This window comes from Poecilia latipinna, unplaced genomic scaffold (assembly GCF_001443285.1).
Source record: "Poecilia latipinna isolate Pla-1442-1.1 unplaced genomic scaffold, P_latipinna-1.0 Scaffold1831, whole genome shotgun sequence".
NCBI classification, from domain to species: domain Eukaryota; kingdom Metazoa; phylum Chordata; class Actinopteri; order Cyprinodontiformes; family Poeciliidae; genus Poecilia; species Poecilia latipinna.
Genome location: NW_015114447.1, coordinates 61,128 through 84,847, shown reverse-complemented (window position 1 = coordinate 84,847; position 23,720 = coordinate 61,128). Strand labels below are relative to the sequence as shown.

Genomic DNA, 23,720 nt, shown 5'->3' with positions numbered 1-23,720 from the left:
TTCAAGAATGCTATTACCATATTTAACAAAGTTGCAAATATCAAATCAGCAAAACCTTGTTTGGCTTGTAAGGAACTAAGTTACATTGTAATAATCAATAAAACAAGCAAATCATTGCTTGATCCTTTAAATTTATGCCTTTAACATGAACAAATAGAAAGCAAACAATGTGTCTTAATGTGTGGGGTAACAGAGTCTCTGGGTAATTAAAAACCACCTCTGTTAACGGCTGTCTGTCCAACTGTCTCCAAGGAAACAAAGTGTAAACGGACGACAGGAGGCACGAGGGACAAAAAGCAAGAAAATAGAAATTGCTTGAGTGGACAGTCTGCTGAAAATAGATCAAAGGTTTGTTTGACAAATGCCTACAGAAGCTCAGAGGAGACACACAACTGGATTAGTTACTGATTGAAGCAACAGAGACAAGTGTAAGTAAAACACTTTATTAAAATGTTTCACTGCCGGTCATCATTTCAAGCTGCTGACAATCAGTTCTGAGGAATAATAGATAATGTTTTAATATCCAGAAGCTACTTTACTGCTATTTTATTTACAAAAACTATTGCTTTATTGTGTAATTCAGCAATTCTGTGAGTTCTGCTCTTAGTTTTTAATAAACATTAAACCGGAAGAGATTTAGTCACCAAGGACGCACGACTAAGGACACAGGCAGATTAACAAGTTTTTTTTAATAAATGACCAACACTGCAGGGAAATAAACCTGTAATATCCTTACACATTTTACCCAACACTGGATAATACAGCCTTTATTGATTTACTGATGTTTATTCCATTCAAAGAGACTTTCATGTGAGACTTCCTCCATTCACACATATAAACTGTCATTTGTAAATAAGCTCAATTATAGACAATGATGTGTTTATGGTGACTCCACAGCAGTCGTAATGAGGGATATATTTCCAGTCACGCCTTCTGTCTGGTCCCAGTGGGCACCAGTGGGTCATTAGAGACTGACATCACATGAACACACTGACTGCCAAACACCGAGTTAAGGAAAACATTCTTCTTTGTTCTTCAGCTCAGCGGTGGCTCTTCTCATCTGACTTTTGACTATGAGGGCAATGGAGGCGAAGAAGAGGAGAGACACCGATGATGTGGAAGACGACGACGACGATGAAGATGATGTGTTGCATTTAGGAGAGCTGGAAGGAGAAAATGATCAGGTGGTTTTAGGACCACAGATGGAGATCCTGGATGTGATGGAGGTCTCTGATGATGATGAAGAAGAAGAAGAACGGAGATGGGTTGACCTCTTCGCTGCTTGTCGAAGCAACAAGTCAGAGGTGAGTTACAGATAAATGTGCCTATTATATGTCATTCAAAAAGTTCTGGATTATTAAAAAGATTGTTGGGAAAAAAACAGCGAGGTCATGTGACACAGTAATTTTCCTCTCAACAACAACACCTGTTTACGAGCATGTAGGTGCGTCACATGATCTAAATATTACTTTATAAACTCCACCCACCCTTTGGGAGTCATGTTGAAAATGACTTCCTGGTAACATGAGAAGGTTTCCTCTTGGAGATCAGTTGCTAACAACGTAGATGTAAATCTGCATCATGAAGTAGACATAAAAAAACAAGATTAAACAGTTCAGTGAAATATTTGAGAGCAACTTTGATAAAATACTGAAAAGACACAAAACGTTTTCCCTTCATGTCCTGTTCATACAGGTCTAAACAAAGCAGTCAGTGTTTGAGAGCAAAAAAGACAAATATTTAATTTTCACACCAACCTTTTTCTAGTCAAAAATATTTTATCATATTAATTCATCTGATTGACCGGTTTGATTGGTTTGCTCAACAGGTGGTGCAGGGGCTGCTGAGGGCCGATGCTGACCTGACGCTGTGTAACCACAGACAGCAGACCCCGCTGCACATCAGCCCACCTGAGCTCCAGGAGAAAATGGTGAGGTGGATGACGAGGCCACATCTGTCCGCACAGGAGCAGCTGCTGCAGGCTGCCTGGCAGGGAGACCTGGGCTCTGTGAGGCAGCTGCTGGTGAGTCTCTGATCCAAAGGTCAGGGTGAACTGCTCAGCAGGGACAGCAATAACTGTTTCCTGTCAGAGTTTAGAGCAATAGCAAATTAGTCAGATTTTGGTCAGATTTATTCCAGACCAGAGTTGGGTAGGAACTAGTTACATTTACTCACATTTAAAAATAAATTATTTTTTTTTAATGCACTTTTTACTTTTGCTTGAGTAATTTTATTATGAAGTGTTGCTGCTCTTATTTGAATAAAATTTCTAGATTTTCTACCCCCTGAAAGAAGAACAAACAATGTTTTAATGTTTTAACCAGAAATTCACCATCACCATTGCTAAAGTTTCTTAAGTTTTGCATGGAAAGAAACTGATTTGGATTTTTTTTTTTTTTGCCTGATTTTGTTATTTTTTGCTACTTTGATTGTTATCATTTTGATTTTTAAAATATTAAAATTTCCACCTGACTTTATATTTTGGTCTATCTGATATATTTTACAATATTAAATGAGTGATAATTTGATCAGTTACTCAGTACTTCAGGAGCATTTTTTAATTTTTCTTTAGTCTAACTTGAGCAATTTCTTGAATGGCTTACTCTTACTTGAGTAAATATATGTTAAAGTAGAACTACTTTTCCTTGAGTACAATTTTTGGGTACTCTACGCACCTCTGTTCTAGAATAATCCACAAAAACATTAATCTTTTTTGCACAATTAAAAGTGAATTTTCTTACCTTATTCTAAGCACAGAGCAACCTGCAGGTGTGTAAGTTGGATCCTCTTCCTGTGGCGTTTTGTGTTTCTGGAAATGTGAAGAGTAAACCTTAGGAGTCTGTAAAAACAAGTCAACAACCCATGTCACAATGTGGGACAGTATTTTTCATCTACTGGCTAAATTGTCAACTTTTATTAAATGTATTTTATTACGGTGATTATGGAATTCACAAAATGTGTATGCTTTTGGCTTTGTGTTTAACATACTGAGGGATTAATAATGATTCCGGGTTTGTGTGTGCTAGTCTCAGACAGACAGTGTGGATGTGAACAATCCCAACAGTGACGGCGCAACAGCAGTGATCCTTGCCGTCAGAGACGTCGACCTGTTTGAGGGCATGGCAACGTGGTTACCATGGGAACACAACCCTATGGAGGTGGTCAGGGAGCTTATAAAATTGTCAGCGTAAGGAAAAACATGGCTAAACAGGCTGCACTTCCTGAAAAAAACAAAACAAAAAACTTTAAAACACCTCCCATGAGTAACTATTGATCCAGACCATTTTTAAATAGAGACACGATGAGCTAATCTAATTTGTATATTTATTTTCTTAAGGGACCATGTCAGTGTTGCTGCTTTGAGTTACTAATTTTTTATTTTTATTTTTTTTAGTGATTTGCGAGCTCGGGACCTCAACGGCTGCTCTGCCCTCCACTACGCTGCTAATCTCAGCAGCCGTCTGATGGAAGAAATCGTTCCAGTTCTGATGGAGGCTCTGGGTCACGCAGGTACACACTAACACACTGATTCACACACTACACTAATATCTAATTTCAATGCTTACAAACCATTTACGTTTGTGGAAGAAATCATAACAGTTAACCTTTGACCTTGAGGAACAGACTCTCATGCTAATCATGCACAATTGGCTGAAAACCAGAAAAAATATATGTTAATGCTCCTTAAATTCTTATTTCAACAAATCATATGATCTGTAAAGATAAATATGTTTGTTTTTTATTTGTGAAAAATTTAACAAATTATTTGGAGATCATTTATAAAATGAAAAAAACACAAAGATCAGGATTGACATCCTTTGTTTTATCTGCTAACTTTAATTGATTTCAAGGCAGAGACCACCCAGGACATACAGTATCTTGTCCTTTTTTTAATATATTGTCAAATTTCTTTTGCAGAGGCTGATCCTAAGTCCTTGTCGGAACTTGAGAAATACTTGTTCCAGGATTTGGACTTTGGAGATTCAGACACAGAGCAGGATGCTGAAAGCCTTTTTCATCATCAGAAAGCAAGAAGGCATCAACACAGCCACCATTCTCACAGCCATACACGGGTAAGAAAAACAAAGATTTGTTCTTATAAAGTAATTAGAGTTCACAGATCTTTGAAAGACACTTTAAACATAAACTCGAGGAAACATAAATGCTTAAGTTTGATATAAAGTTTTATCTAAAACTGCCGTTGCATTCAGATCTGCAGAAAACCACAGTGGAGTCAACATAAGTTTTGTGTAAAAAGGTTGTACAACTGTGCATAAAGTTCACTAATGGCTTGGGTGTGGCTGAAGCTCTCAGGTTACACTAATAAACAAACACATGGCTAGAATGGGAGTGAGCAATAACACACACAGCTTTGGGTTTTCTGTGTAGCCGCCATGCTTCATATAGGAAGGAGACGAGTCAGCAGCTGGTTAGCAGAAGGACAGAGCAGCTGGTCGACGGAGACATGATGCAGTTTATGTTCGTCCCAGACACACTCTGGGTATCTTACCTGAAATATGTCACCAAAACATTTAGAATAATAAAATGGTTTTAGAACCTAATGCAGCAATTCTGATTTTACTTTAATAAAATAATGCAAACAAAACTAAAGGGTGTAAACTGTGTAGACTGAAAAAAACCATTGCTTACAGACCCTTGAACTTCTGCATATCAACTCATTTTACAATCACAAATGTTAGTTTATTTTATCACGATTTTAGATGATAGATCAACAAAGCATTCACAAAGTGGTGAATCATGGTGAAGTTGAAATAAAATAACAAATGTACTTCAGTTTTCATTAACAAGAAAAAAAATCTGAAGTGTGTTTTGTGCATTTGAGTTGGCAAGGTAAACATGTGGGAGAAAGTCCTCTAGTCAGATGAGGCCAAGGTTAAACAAAATGCTATGTGTCACCGAGAAACGAATCGTCATCCTCACATTCAAAAGGTTTATGGTAACAAATGACACCTTTGATTTTTCCAGGGATCTCTGCAGACTTCAGGGAGTCTCCTTCAATCTGACAAGAAGGAGTTCAGCCAAGGTATGGGCTTCTTCAGCTGCACTAAGTTCAAACTAAAGAGATTATTTCTACATATTTGATCCCAGAGAATAAATGGGTGACTAAGATAGGAAGGTGGTAACAGTTTACTGTTATAAACAGCAGCAAAGACTGAGATTTTAGAGCCACCGAGTCTCCGTGATAAACGTTAGATGTTATTAACATATCAACTGTTTATTTAGGAAACATAAATGTGCAGTTTGTGAAACTCTATGGGGATATGTGTGATTTAGTCATATGAGCCTAAGAGTGAGTTTGAGGAAAAGCTCCTCATGTCTGCTGTTAACTATAGTGAAGAGCTGTGATGCTGTTTCTCTCCCAAAGACCCTGACTGTGAAACTTGTTAGAGTGCGCGGCACCCTGAGGTCTTTAAAATACCAGGACTGTAGCCAAAATCTAGAGGCCTCTGCCAGAAACTGAAAATAGGTAGTCACCACAGAAAAATACTCTACACGGAAGCTAACCAGACACAAAATAACCTTCCTCAGTGGTGAAAATTAAAGAAAGGCTGAAATATTTTTGTAAAGCTCTGTAGAGTACGGCTGTTTTAGAAATAGTCTTAGTACAGTACACTGAAAGAGAAGCATAATGGTCAGCATCCCAAATGGGCCACGAGATCAGATCACCTTCACAAAGGGGAGGGGATCTTAGGGAGACGAAGGAGGGAGAGGCTGTCCAGGATGGGAGGGGTCTTCCACACAATACAAAGCTCTCCTCTGAGAAACCTGCCTGAACATCTTTCACCTCTGCATCCTCGACAGGCGGGCTTCAGCTCCAGAACAAAACCGAAGACTTTCAGAAAACAATTTCAGTGATTTAGACAAAAGTTTATGTGAAATGAACAAAAGTGTGAGTGTAATATCTGGACATTTGAGCAGAGGGGATCAACGGGCTTAAGCACAGGTACAGCAAGCTATCGTTTTATAGTGAGCAGTGGTGTGTAATGTGCATGTGTCTTTAAGGAATATTTAACTGAAAACAAACAGGGCAAGTTGTATTTGTTGCTTTGAATTAGCAAAAATGTGGTTAAATTTTAAAGAACCTTCAGACCTCAAATCTTTTTAACGTCACTGTCATTAGTCAGAACATTTCTTCTGTTTTTATTCTTTCTTTCCTCCCGGGATATAAAACTTTAATGTTGTAAATTCTATCTACATTACATAAGTTTATTCATTTTGCTTTACTGTTGGAAATGAGAGCATATAGACCTTAAGTAGGGTTGATGAGTGAATGCTTGCATTTCTGCCGCAGATAAGGGGATTCCCACCTGTTCCCAAAACTCCATGGAAACTCTGAAAAATCCCGGACGAGCCAATCAGGACGCAAGGAGGGGCAGCAGGTGGGCATGAAAAATTCACCATCTTTCTCTCACAGACGTATTTTTATTCTAATAAATCTACAATGTGTATTAGTGATGAAGAAAAGTGGCATCTGTTCATGTGCAACACCCAGATAGTTTCTGTGCGTACAGTTAAAACTCCTTTCTTAACAAACGATCTCTTATACTGTACACCGCCTCCTGGTTGGTGAGCATGTGCCTCTTACTTTGACACCAGCACTAGAAAAGAGGCCTATCTGGTTACTTTTGCAGACCTGTGCGCGGGCACCTGTCACTGTGTCCAGAGGACAATCTGTTCTGCCCAAACAGGTCGGATACACACAGACCGGGGCAGAGAACTTCGGTGAATCAGCTCATTGTCTGTTATGAGCAGCACTCACATTTGAATCAAGTCCAAGTCCTGAGAAGAGAATAAAACTCTTTGAGCTGCTCTAATTTCATAGAATCAGCTGCCAGAAATAGGGTGCGTTTGGTTTGGTACAAGGAAATGAAAGTCAGTCATTTTCATGATTTAACGCGTCAACTAATATGGTTCATGAATGTGGCTTTTATATATTAGAGTTTGTTTAAGTAATCAAACAGATAGGAAGAGAAGAGGAAAATCTGATAATGAGATATGACAACCAAGGAATATAATGAAAAGAAATGCATATAAAAAGTATTCCTGCAGTCTCTCACTATGGTTAAAATGTCTCAGATCCATAATGGATATGAACCATATGGACCTCCAACTTTCTGGTTCCAAATTCTGAACATATTACCTATCAGATGTTGGACATTATGACTTGTGTGTTTGCCCAATTTAATGAGACACAAATCGTCTCATTAAATTGGGCATTTAATGCCCAATTTGAGCACATAAACAGGTTGTTAAAACAGCTAGTTTTAAAATGTGCAGCAGTCTTTTGGGACTTTTCATATCTGGGCTGGTGAGGAATTCCACTTTCAGTGGCATTTCCATCTGATTTATTTGACTCTGTAAGACATCATAAGGCATCTGAAGTCATTTGACAGAAAAAGAAGAAAAATAAAATAAATCAACCAAAACAAGTGAAAGCATCAGGAAACCAGAGAAAACCAAATTATAAAAGCTACACGAACCTCAGTATGATTTACAGATCATTTCTATCTTGTAGCCACAGACACATCATCAGTATTTAAACTCTGACCCCACATCTAAACCACATAACTGTCTTCTAACTTCCTTTTCTCATTTTATTTGCAGAGGTTTGTGTCTACCTAGCTTGTCCAACAGTCAAAGACATAGTGACCATTCAGATGCTCTACTGTCATCTGGGTTTCTGAGTACCAGAACCGCGTGTCAGCCTGTTCCCCCCAGACAAAGGTACAAACACTGACACACGTTAACAGCAGAAAGTAAGATGTATGTTTATTGTTCTGCATGTGGCCATAACTAAAATAATACAAAAATGTAATACCACAACATTTACTCTGAGACAAAGTTAACTAAATAAGCATGAATAACTGGATTGTTTGACTGCAGAATGTCCACATGCTGTGTTTATAATTATACAGAATCTTAAAATAATGACACACAAACGTAATAAACATTCAAAATCAAATATTTCTGTGTACCTGACAGGCAGAGGACAAGAAGTGTGGTTGAAGTCTCTCCACCTTCCCATAGTCTGCTTTGTGTGCCAGAGTCCAGCCAACTCAGCCAATCGGCCCCAAGCATCATGGAACCACTTCTGTGCCCCAACACCATGATGCAGGCCAGAGCGCATATTCAGACCAGTATGTAAGAACAGAGCTGGTGTGTGCAAAAAGCTAATATTTGGATGTTAACACTGTAATATTTTCATGTTTACAGGACTGAGCTCTCAAAGTACTTTAAATGATCAAAGGGTGAGTTTTAATGAATGAAAACTATTTAACAGAAATGCATTCTTTAGCGGTAAATAGATGGGATTTTCGAATGATTGTTGCCTTTCTATCATCTTGAACCAATCTCATATGACCACTGATTCTAGCATTGCATTTCTGTCCATAAAACGGCTTCTCTACAGATATTTTCTCTTCTTCAAAACATTCTTGGTACACCTAAAAAATGGTTGTGCATGCAAATACTAGTGATCAGCAGTTTTGAAAAACACACACGTCCATTTGATGTTAACAAATACTACATTTAAAGTCCCCAACCCAAGGCAAGTTGTCCAGTTGGCTAAATGCATTGAGCAGCTGGCATCTGATTGTGCTTTTTACCAATTTTATTAACATGAAATTAATCAGGTGGATTTAATAAAGTGGCCATTAAGTGCATATCAATGTGTTCCCAATTTCACTAGATTTTGCTTTGATGGAATTTCCCTCCATTTAGACATTCTCTGAATTTCTGATTTTTTGTTTTGTTTTTTTTTGATTATTCAGCTATCTCTAGCCATATAAGTCATGCATGAAAATCAGGCAATGTGTTACATTTATACAGCTTGTTTACACCACTGAACTGCTATCTGTATTTCCAGGGTCCTTTGCCAGCCTTCCACTCCCACACACCCAAGCTTCTGGTGCCCATTGAGGGTCGCCCAAGACATAGCAAGGCTCTGCCACCGCTGAAACCCCATGTTCCTCTAAAGCCCATTAGCCGGAGCCCTCTTCGCAGCAGAACTGAACTGAGAAAAGAGAGGCAGTCTTGGGGCAGCTCATGCAGTGGTCCTACAAAGGCTGGCAGTGAGGAAAGTGGGTCCAGCAGCAGCAGCCAGAGCTCCATCAACTTGGAAAATGAGGATGATTCTGGACAAATCCAAGAAACATCTGTCAAAGACAGGAATCTGAAGTTTGTAAAAGATAGAACGTTGCAGGTTCCAAATGACAGAATTACATCAGAGGCTGATTTTTTTGGAGAAACAACGCGACATGTTAAAGCGGGACTGTGCTTATTGGTCAACAGATCAATACACGACAGAAAAAGACACCATGACAACTGTACTAAACATCCAAGTGTAGAAAACACTAATTCACACCATCCAAAGGAGGCCAATAAGAGTGAGTGTGTAAAAGAATGTAACCACTTTGAAAATAATAAAATGTCAGATGCATATGTGTTTAGTGAAGTCAAGCAAAATATGAGCCACACAACTGAGTCAAAGACTGGAATAAGCAACAAAACTAAAAATGATGCAAGGGGTCTTGAAGACGATGCTACTGGTTGTTTTGAAGAAGATTCTGAAAATGAACAGATGGATCCAGAAAACACAGCGTCAGCTAGAAATGTTGTCTGTGATCAAGAAAACAAGGCAGAAGACGTAAGAGACTGCAGTGGAGTTACTGCTGTGGAGAAAACCGGCTTCTTTCCTGTGGATCCCAAGAAATACGAGAAGATGTTTAAAGCCCGGAATAAAGAGAGTAAAACTAGGATGAACTTTCACTTGAAGGCAAAAAATGCAACTATTCATTCTCTCAACAAAGATGCAAGAGTCATCAGTGGTAACCACTCCAAAATTAACATAAAGTACTCTGCCGCTCCCACAGTGGACAAAGACAAAAGCAAGAAAATTAAATCTGCTAAAGCGGCTCTCCTCAGTGTGGGTACTTTAACCCCACGTGACATTTGTGAACCACACAGCAACAAAATACATCAGCTGATATCAATGAGAGAACTAAAAAGTGCCCAGCAGTTGAAAAAACCAGGCTTAGGTGGAAAACCCCCAAGATCTAAATCTGCTGTGGACCTCATCACTTACAGAGACATGTTTCAGCAGATAGAGAGTGGCAGCGAAGGACCAGCCATGTATGAGATGTTTGCTGGGCCATTATTTGAAAATCTCCGGGTCTCCAGCTCATGTGAGAAACCTAAAGAGAGACAACTACAGTGTACGCCAACAAGAAAGACAAAACAAAGCCACAAAATAAAACATAAACCAGTACAGAATAAGCCAAAGAGAAACTCAGTGGAGAGCACAGCCACTTTGACTAAAAGCAAACCAAAACCAATGTCATCGCGAATCAAAACACAGTCTACCACTAATAGCTGCAGAACAGACAAAAGCCCTAAACTCAAAGATGAAACTGATGATGTGAAGGATGTTGAGTTTAGTCTTAAATCTTCTAAGGATGAATTTGAAGATCACATTTTATCAACCATAGTGGAAGCTCTTTCTAAAAATGGATCTGAAACATTACAACCACATGAGAAAACTCTGACTGGTCCCATAACTCCCCTTTATGATGTTGATTCTAGAAATCACAAAACTTCAAGCAAATCAACAAGAAACTCTGCTAAAAACGATCCACAGTCGGCTCAGTCACTAGGCCCCCAGCAGGCAAACATCAACACTTGGACATCTTCAGACAGTACCTGCCGCACCCCGATGTCACCAGTTTACAGGAAGTTTCTGAACGAGGTGGGTGAGGGTCCGCTGACAGATGACCTACTGCAATGTCTGGCAGAGGAGCTGATCTCTTTGGATGAGAGGGATGTTTCTGCGGCTCTTGAAAACTCAGAACATGGAAAAAAGGAGATCCATGATGAAGAAGAGCATGCATCAGGAAAAAAAGCACTTCCTGAGGTAACATTCAGCCTAAAAATGACTAAATCCAGTTTCTATGCCTTTAGTCATTGCAGGGGTTGGGATGAGAGTTTCCAACTCAAGTGGCCAATAGGAAAGATGCTACGTAGACCAGTCACCAGTCCATCACAGAGGCAAACAACCATAACAACCCTACACACACCTAAGGGCAATTCAGAAACCAGTTAACCTAACATAGTCATATTCACAAAATTAAAGTATGCATTCCGATGAGTCGTATTGATCAGACTTTAGAAAATAACCTTTAGAAAATAACAACCTTGAAAGCAGGTGGTAAACATATGTTTCATTAAGCTTACCTTGATGTGTAAAAAAAATAATTTTAGGTCTGATGAAATATTCTAATCTTAAATGTCTTGTTTTCACTAGCTGTAAGTGTTAAAGTCATTATAGTTGACATAAAGGGCCAGAAACATAAATGGTGTGTAATAAACTTTGAATTGAAGAAGACAAAGCAGGACCAAACCAAATGTCTTCGACAAACATATCTATCAGAGGGTGTCCTATTTGTCCATCTTCCTTTACTTTCTAGCATTTATGACAGACATCATAAATGCTTTATGATAGTAGTTAGTGTTTTAATTAACTACTATCAATCTAAAGTTGAAAAATGAAGGACAGAAATAGATGTAAAGCTAAAATCCAGCAAATTCTTATGTCAGCACCTGTGTGTTTGAAATACTTTAATTAGATAATTATGTTCCTATGCATTTCATTGCAGGTTGCTCGAAATGACAGTAACACTTACCTTGGATCAGGGTTGGTTGCAAATGACACCATAACATGGGCTAAGGGTGAAGTGCTTGGGAAGGGTGCCTATGGGACAGTAAGTATTCAAATAAAGTTGCAGCTAAGTACATGAGTAAGTTGTTGATGACATCGTGTTGGTATTTTGTATTAGAAACATATCCCAGTGCTGTAACTTGCTAAAAATATTAACTTATATCAGGCTAGTTTTACTATTCGGTACAGTTTATTTCAGCAGTATGTCTTCAAACAACTGACTGAAATCATCACCTCACCAGGTGTACTGCGGTCTGACCAGTCAGGGCCAGTTGATTGCTGTAAAGCAGGTTTGCCTGGATTCGTCTGACCCTGATGCTGCAAAGAAGGAGTACAATCGTCTTCAGGGGGAAGTGGACTTACTTAAAACCCTTCGCCACAGCAATATTGTTGGCTTTCTGGGGACATCTCTTTACCAACATGTTGTTTCCATCTTCATGGAGTATATCCCTGGTGGATCTATTGCTAGCATACTTCACAGGTTGAAATTATTTGTTACTGACTTTAAAATATCTTGCAAAAAGCTTGAATGCCAAATTAACAAGGACTGTTTCCATTTTCCCCTTAGATTTGGTCCTCTGCCAGAAAGAGTGTTGGCTCTGTACACCCATCAGATCCTGGAAGGGGTGGCATTCCTTCATCAGAACAGAGTGATTCATCGGGACTTAAAAGGAAACAATGTCATGTTGATGCCAACTGGTGTCATTAAGCTCATAGACTTTGGTTGTGCACGACGCCTCAGCTGCCTCAACCCCACAGCTCCAAACAGTGGAGAGCTGCTGAAATCCATCCACGGTACACCTTATTGGATGGCGCCAGAGGTAAGTTAGATTTGTTTATTTTTTAGGCTTTTATAAAAAAATTTGTGAGATGTGATGGACATTTGATCTAAGTTCCCTTTGACGTTGGACGGTCAACTTAGGGTGAATTCACACCAGCTGCGTTTAGTCCGTTTTAATAGAACTCTAGTTTGTCTAGAAAATCCGGTTTGTTTGGAGAGGCATGAATTATTAATCGAGTTCTGATGTGGACCAAACAAGCGAACTCTGGTTCGTCTCCAAACCTAGGTGTTGGTTGCATTGAAGTGAACTCTGATGCGGTCTGAATGCATATGTGAATGTCAAGTAGACCAGAGACTGCTCCAAAAGTAAACTAGAGCACATAGCATCTAGGCCAACAGAACCAAAACAAACACAAGACTCTAACACGAGAGGGAGAGATGGCTTGTGGTGTTTTACCAAAGACAAATCCTAAAACCGCTCAAATCCGATGCTGCTGCTGTTTTTGTTTACATTTTGTGAAGATGGAAGTTGCGCTCATATCTTTTTTTGAGGTTTTGTATCATTTACTTTAGCAGTTGTTGGTGCAGCGGCACCAGGAGCGAGGGGGAAAACAGGTTTTAAATTAGTTTGAATTGTTTGACAGTGCAGTGCGAAAGCAAACCGCACCAGCTGATAATGTAATAAATGTCACAATTTTAGTCCCCAATCAAATCCACCGGACTATCAGGTGGACAACTATTACCTCAAAGTCCTACAAGGCAGTTTTTATGAACCGTATAAAGACATGCAGACATCCTGTCATTTATTTCTCCTTTTTCTAACCAGGTCATCAATGAATCGGGGTATGGCCGGAAGTCAGATATTTGGAGTGTTGGTTGCACAGTGTTTGAAATGGCCACAGGGAAACCACCTCTTGCACATATGGATAAAATGGCTGCCTTGTTCTACATTGGGGCTAGAAGAGGGTTAATGCCATCCCTGCCAGATGGCTTCTCAGAGAACGCCAAGGACTTTGTAAAAATCTGTCTGACAAGGTAAGTGGTTCATTTATAATTTAATTATGACAGTATCAGACGTCTTACTGTAATATCTGCAACTTATTGTCTCTTTTTAATTTCTAGTGACCAGAGTGTTCGGCCATCAGCTGACCAGTTACTGAAACATTCCTTCATTCCTAAAGGGCACACAAGTATCAAATACTGGGAAGCACAGAAAAAGAAATGTTGTGGTACAAAAGTGAGTGTTTAAATTGGGATAACTGGTTCTTAAATTCAGAGGCATTAAATAATATCTAATCATTTAAGTTCACAGCTCAAAAATGAATATATTGTGGTATCAAAACCACTGTGAATACACTCCAAATGATACAATTGTGTGTAAATTGTAGATATTATTGTACACTTTAGATTAACAAATGTGCCAATTTTATAAAAAATTATGTGTAAAGTGTATTCAGTACTGAATGTTTAATGGTTTGTATAGAATAAATGTCAAAGCAGATGACAAATCTACAAAACAGTCAAATGCCACATTTTATAAACTATTGCCATTGGAGCGTCAGTTCTGTGGTTATGAGATAAAGGTTCATTTCAAACTGGAATATCAGAAAAATCTCAAATTGTTCCTGTGTTTCAATTCACAAAGTAAAATAAATTATGCAAAAATATAAATTTCAAATTATAATGGCCTAAAACTAATCTAAATAATTCAAATTAAGGATTTTGAGCCTATAAATGTTACCTATAGATTCTACATGGTGTTTAGGACAGCTGGAACCATCCGTTTCACGCACATTTTTTTGAACAGTTTTTCCTTCCACTCAACTTCTCAATGCAACCCACTGACCTTCAGTGAATTATCCTCCATGTGTCAGTAAGCAGTATTCACAATGGTTGAGTAAGTCATAAAGGCTGGTAAAGAACATAAAAATATTTTGTCTCATGTAATTTTCTGTTACAAAAAAATGTTGGGTTGTCATGAGCTGAAGTTGAAGTTAAGTTTAACCACAAACAATTGAAATGTATCACTGTGTGTATTGAAACTTTCTGAATATATTCTACGTTATTAAAATGCATTTAGGTTTCAAACCTACATCTGAGTGCAGTGGAAACTGTTTCTAGCATGTAAATTAATCCTGAATACTGTACTCTGATCAGTGATTATTAACTTCAGTCTTTATGTTGAATGAATATACTGTGCCAGTTTAATGCATATCAATTTAACTAGAACTAAAAGGTTTGTGATCATATAAACTCTAAGTAATTTTTCTTAATGGTTCAGTGCTGAAAGTATTTGACCCAAAAGAGTTTTTATTTCCACAGAAAACAAGAGATTCGTCTTTTTTCAGATCATAAAAAAAGACAGACGCCGTGAATAAATAAAAAAGCTGTTCTCTAATTATTTCCTTTAAAAAGTTAACTTTCCCTTAGTACATGAAGCTTTTAAAACTTTTTTACTCAGGTCATGAAATGAAATTTTAATACAGATCTGAAATATTACACACGACAGAAAACGGCACAAATGAAATTTATAAAGCAGGAAATACTTGTCCACTCCACTGAACCATAGAGGAATAAACCATGTTTACCATTTAAAGATGAATTGTATGCCATATTTAAAAAAAAAAAAAAAGATTTTGTACAGTGTAATGGTGACGGCAATGAAGTTTATTCATTATATTAAAATAAGAAGTGGAAAGACGTGATGAGTGGTTCATGTTTTTTCTCAAACAATTGCAGTTTTTCATTTAATGTTCAACTGTAAATGCTTTATTACATACAAACACCACCGGCCTTGGACCAATATGGTATGTTGGATGCTTTACAATACAGACGGGTTTATAGGGTACAGGCTCTTGAGAGAAATGTAAGCTGAAAGAGATGGTTCAAGTGTTAAAGGTATTCCCAAACATATACATGAGAGGAGAGAATCTCAATCGGTCTGGCATTGCCTACAAGAAATATTTTTCTCTAGATTTAATACGACCTAAATGTGATTAAATGGGCTGATAAATTTATGCAATGTTTGATCCACCTGATGTAAACTTTAGTATCATATTAGTAGCATCCCTTTTTTGTGAGGCACAACCTTTGGCGTCCAGCTTAAGGTCTACTTAGAAGTGAAGGTTTTTGGTACAAAATGATTGCTGTGATATTGTTGTAGTGGGAATCCAACAGTACACCATCTACAGAAAGTCGAACTCCTGGAATGCTGCAATCATTCAGTCGGTGACCTCCAATCAACTGAGCCGTGAAATAAAACCTTTATATGTATTATAGTCATCTTGTTATAATTACAAGCAGCTCCAAACCTGAGTAGTCATGGTATAGCTTCTTTTTTAAACATACAAAAGAAACATATGTACATTTATCTCCATTTTTTTTTGTAAACAGCAAGTTAAGTGCTCCTCTCTCACATCCCTTTGATGATTGAAACATGCAAATCAAATGCAGTTTAAGTATAAAAAAGGAAACCAAGACCAGAAAGTAATTTTGGAGATGGAACTTTACACCTAAAAAATATTGCATCCATTAACAGTATCAAGGGGAATTCCAGAAAACAAACTAACTCATCTCCAGCTGGCCAGATAACTTCTTCCATATAATCACGCAATATATTTAAATTACTAAAAAACAAAAACAAACAAACATGAAAATGAAGAAAGTGCACCTTTCATGCTTTTATAGAACTTGTAATACTTGTCCTCTCATATGGAGGTCTTACAACGTGAGGTTGGAACCTTTCCCCACCCCACGCATCCACGTTCGCAAATTCTTCCACCCTTTCGAGGAGAAAGTGAAAACTGAGCAGCAATTCAACACTAACAAACAAAGGACTGAACGTCACAGCCCCGAGGTGCGACAGGAAGCATAATTATTCATCTTTCTTGTCTCTCAGAAACAGAGAAGTCCAACAATAATTATTTGCAGCAACGCTTTCTGCCTCTCAGTAAAGGGTTTATATTCACAAAGTGTTATTTTCTTAGGGCACTTGACAAAGAGGTCAGCATAGTCTTCAAAGTCTCAGTGGTCGGTAGTTTGGTGCCAGTTCCATGTGCTGCAGAGCGTCGGATTCAGTGTCTCTGCTCTCCCACTTCATGTGGCGATTCGCCAGGAGGGAGGAACTGCTGAGAGGTCCGCAGCCCACCTGGGTATGACAGGAGGGGAGGAGGAGGAAGAAGAGAGACAAGAATAAGGAGGAAGACGAGGAGGGAAGGAGGGGAGGGAAGTTAGCCACAGAGCTACGAGCCGGACGAGACACACTGCAGTACAGGAGAAGAGCGAGGAGGAGGAAAGGGGGAAGAAAAAGATGGAGTACCTGCAGCACTAGTGCCACTCTTGGAGATTTTGCTCACTTTGGAGCAGGAAGTCGAAGATGAGGGGTGGTGGTTGTGGCCGCCCTCGGCGTAGGCCCTCTTTCGTGATGACGACGTCAAAGTGGCGGACGTGGGATGACCGAGCGCCGTTCCTTCCATTGCCACCAGACCAGGAGGAACTCGCAGCAAACCCGGAGCCTCAGCGGCCCCTCGCCCATTGCCGCTGTGCTTGTGGGGGCGATGGAGGTTGTGCTCGGCGCTGCGATGCTTCTCCTTGCTCACCAGCGGGCTGGAATGTTTGCTCTTGCTGTTGTTGGCGGAAATGCCTTCATCTGATGAGCTGTGCCGCTCCGATGAGGAAACTTTGATCTTCATCTTGAACTCATCTTTGATTGGTTGTCCGCTCTTTTCTGGCAGAGCGTTGCTGCTGGACCCGGGGACAGGCAGACGAAGCTTGAGCGAGGCTTTGTCTCCGTGATGGCGTCTGTCTTGCCCTGAAGAAGCTGAGGAGGAAGGGATTTTCATTTTCAGAGGGGAAGCTGTCGTGTTGCCGCTCTGGGAGGCTTGATGAGGCTGTGCATGTTTTCTATGTTCTATGTGGGTAATGTTTGGTGGTGCATAGGTAGAAGAGGAAGTTAAGTCGCCTTTTACATCACAGTCCATTAGTCCTCCATGGGGGTCTTGCCTACGCTTCTGGACAGTATACTCTGCAGAATGTTTCTCTCTGTATTTATCCAGAGACAGTTTCAGAACTGGAGGCTGACCGGAAGGAGGGTAAGCAGGCTGAGGTGTTGAGTGATGCTTGCCTGCTGTTCCTTTCTCTTGCTTAACAAGGTTTAAATCAACTGTTTTTTCAGTCTTGTAAGGCGGAGGGTGCTGGAGCAAAGAGGAAGTGGAAGTCTGCAGAGACAGCATGGATTCATGGATGGAGATGCTGAGCGGTTCCTGTTTTATGCAGGTGGAGGGGTAATGGCTCTGGTTAACCTGAGGCCATTCACTGTGGCTGGCTGGGTTGTACGTGGCAGCCATGGCGTCCAGAGACAACGGGACCCCTCTGGAATGCCCGGGCATGGGTACAGAAAAGGCAGCACCTGCTTTGGAAAAACTTGGGTTGGACGAGGAAACTCCAGGAAGTGCTGTATCGCCGTGGTCCTGGAGCAATGAAGGCCCAGAAAATGCGTTATCCATCGACTGCATATTTTCACTTTTGGGCTTTTTTGCAGCTTGTGTCGCCTAGAGGGCAAAGATTTGCAAAGAAATTTAGTTTTAGGTTGTTTTTTTAAGACAACTGAGATGACACAATTATAAACTTGTACAAGAAGTTGGTTTTTTCACATGTTTACATTATAATCACAACTTCTGCTTTATTTTATTGAGATTCTATGCGACAGACCAACACAAAACACAGCATATAGAAAGTATGATACATGATTTAGATTTTTTTGTAAACACATCGATGCAATTATTTCCATCTACTTCCCAATTTGTGGGTCACATGAAACCTCAAAACTAGAGTAGCTTGTGTGTCAGTGAAATGGTTAAGAGTTGTGAATTATTTTCCAAGGCAGTCGAATATAAAAAAATATAGTATTGTAATATCTTACCCTCCAATTCCGTATTCTCTTCAGTCTGCTTGGAGTTTTCTCCAGAATCTGCAGAAACTCATGAGTCAGCTCTGAAAGTTTAAAGGATAAACATAAAACATTTTAGAATTCACATAATTAGTTTTGATTCCTTAATTTGCTTAAATAACTAACAGTAAATCTTAGATGTAGGTAATAGTATGACTTCACCATCAAGCAGCTCCAGAGTCACTGTGCTGTCCACGTACTTCCACCAATGTTTCCCATCAGTGGAAACCGGAATCTCCCAGTTGGACCACTTGCAGGCCAGATGTATGCATACACAGGCGATCACTGTGGGCTTGTACTGGAGGCAGAAGGTAGTGAGGTGCAAACTGCAGAACGGGTGAGGGGATATGAGGAAGTTCATCAGGCCATGGGAGGTCAAAATCCATCCAACATGTGGAGAAGAGAGGAAGAACACAAGAGGGAGCAGACAGATTTAATATACTGTTGGTGTTGGGTCAAAATGGCAGTGAAAGCAATTTAAGTGTTTTGATACAATAAAAAGACTTAAAAATCTAACTGTGGTTCATTTCCTACTAACCAAACCTGCTAAAAGTTAAAACACATTAATAATAAAAGTGATAATTGGCAAGGAGGTGGTTTGGTATAAATAGGAGACTTTTACCCACCCAATCACTCACTTGATACAGATGAGACAAACTTATGGCAAAAATTGTACTTGCAAATTATAATAATAAATAATGTTACTTGTATTACACGGTATCATATTTAAATAACGACCCTTTTTACTCTAATTTCAAATTCATAGTAAACAAGTCTATAAATGTATTAAACATTTTCAAAGACAGAGCCACTTTCCTGCTATTTTTTCTAAGTAGTAGACTTTTTTGCTCCTTGTCAAGAACACAGAAGACAATAAAACACAAAAAATCAGCTACTAGTCAGAACCACAACATACAACTTCAAGAAAATCTTAGTCCTCCTAAATCTAACTTAGTACATGTTGAAAAAAGTGGAGCTGAATGGAGTCAGTGAGTCAAGCACATACATACATACAGCTCAGAGTCAGGATAGCAAATGATTGAGAAACTGCCACCAAAATATTGACATCAAAATGGTATCTAAATAATACCAACATTTTGTGTCTTTTTAGCAAGGTGAAGGCTAGTTAACATACTGGTGGTATACACTATTTGTAGATATAAAATATCCAGCGAGGATTTACTGTAAAGCCCATTGAATATAATGCGACCTTAACTGGCACATAAAAAAAGGCAGAAAACACAACAAAAGTAAATAATTTCAATCCAGAAAGTGGCTGTTATGATCCAGCAGAAACACTTAACTCTGATCTTGCTCCTTGAATTTTAAAGTAGGGGGTAAAATAAGCACCTACTGTACAAACAGCTTAAATGCATAATGATTTCAGTAGAAATGTTTTTAATCAAATTCACAATATGGTTCTCTGAAAACATGCACATCCATGTAGATGGAGATGAACACAACGTCTGAAATTTTGTGATTCTGGTAATATTTGTAAAGGTAATCTAGTTTGTACTTTTACATGTTAGGACAAAATAAAAAATAATCTGAATCAGCATAAAAACAATTAATATACTTCAAGGTCATCTCCAAGTCATAGGCTATATCATGACCATTAGTGAGCAGCAGGTATAGATCAGTCTTCATGTAGATAATGTGAACACTGAACTGTTACTAAAGATAATTTTTAAGTGCCTTTTCACCACCTACTTTAAATCAACCCTTTAAGGACCCAGTTTTTGTAAATCAAATATCTAACAATGGAAATTAATTGACCAACCCCTGCTAGAGGTAAACCAATTACAGCTTTAGGGTCCTTAATGAGTCAGTACTTCCTGCTTTCTTGAATTTTAGGTTTGCAATATATAAATATTGCATAGCTAGGAAAAAAAATGTGTTTAGTGGTACAGTTAAGGTTTAACAGTATTTTTTGGGCAATAATACAACAACATAACATGAAAAGAAAACTTTAAAAAGTCATCTGCAGTACTTACCGGAAGGACCTCTACGAGAAATGTTTACATCTGTGAAATCTTTAGCTGATATTCAGGCTACCAGAGTGTCTTTCGCTTAGAATTATGCACTTTTTCGCAACCGAACAAACATGTGGTTTTCAAGCGCACCACTATACTTCACATTTTGCATTCAACCCATCTGTGCCAACACGTGGTCCCTTGTACAATACACCGCACTGCGACTGGGGCCGGTAACGCTACAAGCCACCATATCCCGCTACCTCTGGGGAAGGGAGGGGAGCCGAGGGGGAGGGAGGCAAGCGTCCCAACAACCACCAGTGCAAGTAGGGCCCGTTGGACACTGAAAGGGTACCCTGCATTACAGGAAGCTATGGTGTGCAGTCAAAGTGCAACAAAGGAGGGGCAGGATAACAACCTGTTGGTAGCCATGAAATAGGAAGTCTGTGCCAGATCCTTGCTTGCTGTAGAAGGGAGACAAAAAGGAAACAGACAAAAACATAAAAGAAATATTAGTACTGTTGCAGACAAACGTAATTTAACTTTATGTTTAGCATTCTTATTCTAATTTCCAGTGCACATATTGAGCCAAGATCCAGACTTGGGGAAGCAAATTATTGTTCTTTATTCTGTATTAACATATTGAATTTAATATTGCGCTAATATTGCACATAAATTCCATTATTGTAGGACAATAAAGGATATTTCTAAATAAGTTTAACGGCCAAAGTTATATTTTTTGCTCATTTATTTTATCAAAACTGGTCTCTAGTAAACGAGATGTTGGACCTCAATAAGACAACCTGTATAAATAAAGGTCAAATAAAAAAAGTCGATCAGTAAACGGAATCATATATTGTTTTGTTGTGAGAAAATCATTGCAAGTTTCTGCAGATTACGTTGTGAATCCTAAGCTAGAAAATTTTAAACATTATAAGAGTATTTCAGAATGTGATTGAGGAACATAAAGTTGTGAGAAAGACGTACAGCAAAGATTAAATACCAAGTTCTAAAATGACATAAATCAAGACCCAAAAGGGTAAAAAGTAAAACAATTTTCTTCGCCATCATTTTTAAAAACAAAGATTAACAATTTTTGATGTAATTGTTGTTGAATATGTAATGGCTATGTGGGCTGTGCTTAAGGGCAGACTTAAATAATATCCTGGTAAAGGCCACATGCTTTTCATATATATATATATATATATATGCATAAAAAAACAAATTTGAAAGAACTCAAAGGTTAAACTGTTTCAAAGCAATTAAGTCTCAGTCTTGGCCCAAAAGGCAATGGCGAACTTTCTGAGGAACAATATGTCACACAACAAACTCAGATGATTAAAAACCATTGTGGTCATTAAACTATTAAATCAGCAAGGTTACCCTTACCCCCACCCACATCTGAGGTGGGGACAAACATAAACAAAGAAGGAAGCCTCTACCTCGCACTAGCTGGGTACATTTCACCACATCAGTGTGTGGGTGATCAATAGTAATTTCAAAGCCTGGAACAAAATACATAACAGGTGAGATCAACACATACACAGTTGGGAGGTGACATGTCATTTAATGGCAGAAAAAAAAATAGAGAAATGTTTTTCTATAAGCAGCCAACTTGGGTTTTCTTCTGCATAAAAAATGTTTAATTAGTGGGAAAAAATCAATCCAAAGTGCCTCAACCAAATCCACAGTGGAGGACAAAATGCGTCAAAAGTAGCAAAAAAGAGTCCATACAGTTTTACTCATATCATAAAATGTTTTAAGTCTTACAAAGAAATCTCTCGGCTCGACTTCCAGAAAATGACATATCACCTTTACACAATGCATTTACAATATGGCAATAATATGGTAACCACAGAGTAGATGATATAACATTGCAATCAAAAAGTCGATACACTGAAGAATAAATAATAATTAGACCCTTACTCGTTACCATTACCAAAGTTATAGAAAAAGCTCTCAAGTCATCCACTCCAGTCACCATTACTTACCCAGGGTCTGCAGCACAATGGATTCAAGTATCACCAGCTCTTGAGCTTGCTGGAGGTATGCCTGAAGTTTGATAGACAATCATTACAACACAATTGTAATGAGTCTATTAATTTATTTCCCTAACAAGTGATTTAAAATGGCCAAACAGCTCTACGGCTCAGTTTAGTCATAAAGTGAGTGGTGGTAATCAGTGGGTGCTTGGTACACACCAACTGCAAGCCAGGGCAAGAAAAATAAGACCCCTTAAATATGGCAGCAGAAAGTGGCACAGCCATTTATACAAAGGTGAAACCATGACCACAGAGGAAAGACAGGGGGAGGGAGGGAGGAAAAAAACCCAACTTTCAACCTTACAGTAACCCAAAATACCAGCACTTACGTTACTTTTCGTGTCTAGAGGAGACTCCTGTGGATTTAAGCAAGCATGTGCTACTTTAATTACATGCTCAAGCTTCCGGGGTTGCTCTTCCACTTTTGCAGCCAAAAATAGGGTGGTTGGAGATATTATCTGCAAAAGACAGCAACACATAAGAATATAGAACATAATGTATACTCAACAAGCTGAAACAAGCCGACTGAACCATCGTAACTTGGAATACTTACATTTCTATGGAATTTGGTGAAAGAATGTTGCATATAAAATCTATGCATGTAAACAATTGCTGTGTTTATAGTCAGTTGAGAGCTGGAGGTTATGTCAAGGGAAGTTTGGTTTAATGTTTGGCTAAGCAAGCAAAGTAAAGAACGATGAACTAAATAATACATTACCAATATTAACCCTGGATTACAGAGTGGTCTGTTAATCAGCAAAGTCTATAAAAATGATACATATTTTCTCAAACCAAAGCATTTTTCACACTTCAAAACAGCAAAAACATTTAGTTAATATTTAAGCATATTTAAGTAACTGATCCACTGATCCACCTCTACATAATATAAAATATATCCAAGGTTAAGTGACACAACATTAAGTGAAGCATTTTAGTACACAAGAAACGCTGACCATCTTCTGCACTAATGAAACCCTGACAGTCTACCTGTACATCAGTCGGAAACAAGAGACTGTGTGAGGCTTTTATTTTAAACGTGGAAGTGTTTGCAAGTGAAATATGACTTGTCAGACCAGTCTGTTGCAAAATTTGTAAAGGTTTAAACTCAAAACAAGAGTAATTTCTGCTCCTCTAACTGAAACAAATATAACGTTTTTTTTTTTTTTTTTTTTTTTTTTTTTTAAAAAAAAAAAAAAAAAAAGATTTTTAAAACGCCCCAGTTTTTTGGAATAAACCCAAAAAA

General features: G+C 38.6%; 2 protein-coding genes and 1 long non-coding RNA gene across 5 annotated transcripts in view; 1 reads left to right on the top strand and 2 right to left on the bottom strand.

Annotated features, from left to right (window-relative positions):
* The first annotated feature begins 140 nt into the window (after positions 1-140).
* map3k19 (mitogen-activated protein kinase kinase kinase 19) lies at positions 141-15,134 on the top strand. The gene is made up of 17 exons (XM_015014591.1): positions 141-428; positions 1,040-1,304; positions 1,829-2,023; positions 3,027-3,187; positions 3,395-3,510; positions 3,919-4,073; positions 4,987-5,044; positions 6,314-6,401; positions 7,627-7,746; positions 8,005-8,159; positions 8,236-8,270; positions 8,888-10,930; positions 11,673-11,777; positions 11,977-12,215; positions 12,303-12,555; positions 13,342-13,550; positions 13,638-15,134. Exons 2-17 carry the CDS (start codon positions 1,074-1,076, stop codon positions 13,762-13,764), a joined length of 4,290 nt encoding a protein of 1,429 aa, XP_014870077.1. The 5' UTR covers positions 141-428; positions 1,040-1,073; the 3' UTR covers positions 13,765-15,134.
* On the bottom strand, positions 1,184-1,918 carry LOC106934601 (uncharacterized). Its single transcript, XR_001421731.1, has 3 exons — positions 1,805-1,918; positions 1,488-1,554; positions 1,184-1,278 (listed from the first exon to the last, which is right to left on the bottom strand). It is a non-coding gene; the product is annotated as an uncharacterized LOC106934601 (long non-coding RNA).
* Positions 15,135-15,756: 622 nt separating the features above from the next.
* The window catches only part of ccnt2a (cyclin T2a), an 11,964-nt gene continuing 4,000 nt past the window's right edge, over positions 15,757-23,720 (bottom strand). Inside the window, exons 2-10 of one of the 3 annotated variants that reach the window (XM_015014593.1) lie at positions 23,031-23,112; positions 22,807-22,935; positions 22,427-22,487; positions 21,878-21,940; positions 20,854-20,899; positions 18,625-18,788; positions 18,436-18,506; positions 16,834-18,064; positions 15,757-16,662 (exon numbers count right to left, since the gene is read on the bottom strand). In XM_015014593.1, the coding sequence (XP_014870079.1) occupies positions 16,589-16,662; positions 16,834-18,064; positions 18,436-18,506; positions 18,625-18,788; positions 20,854-20,899; positions 21,878-21,940; positions 22,427-22,487; positions 22,807-22,935; positions 23,031-23,112 (1,921 nt within the window). In that variant the 3' untranslated portion in view covers positions 15,757-16,588. The other 2 variants (XM_015014592.1, XR_001421730.1) reach the window with 2 other exon arrangements.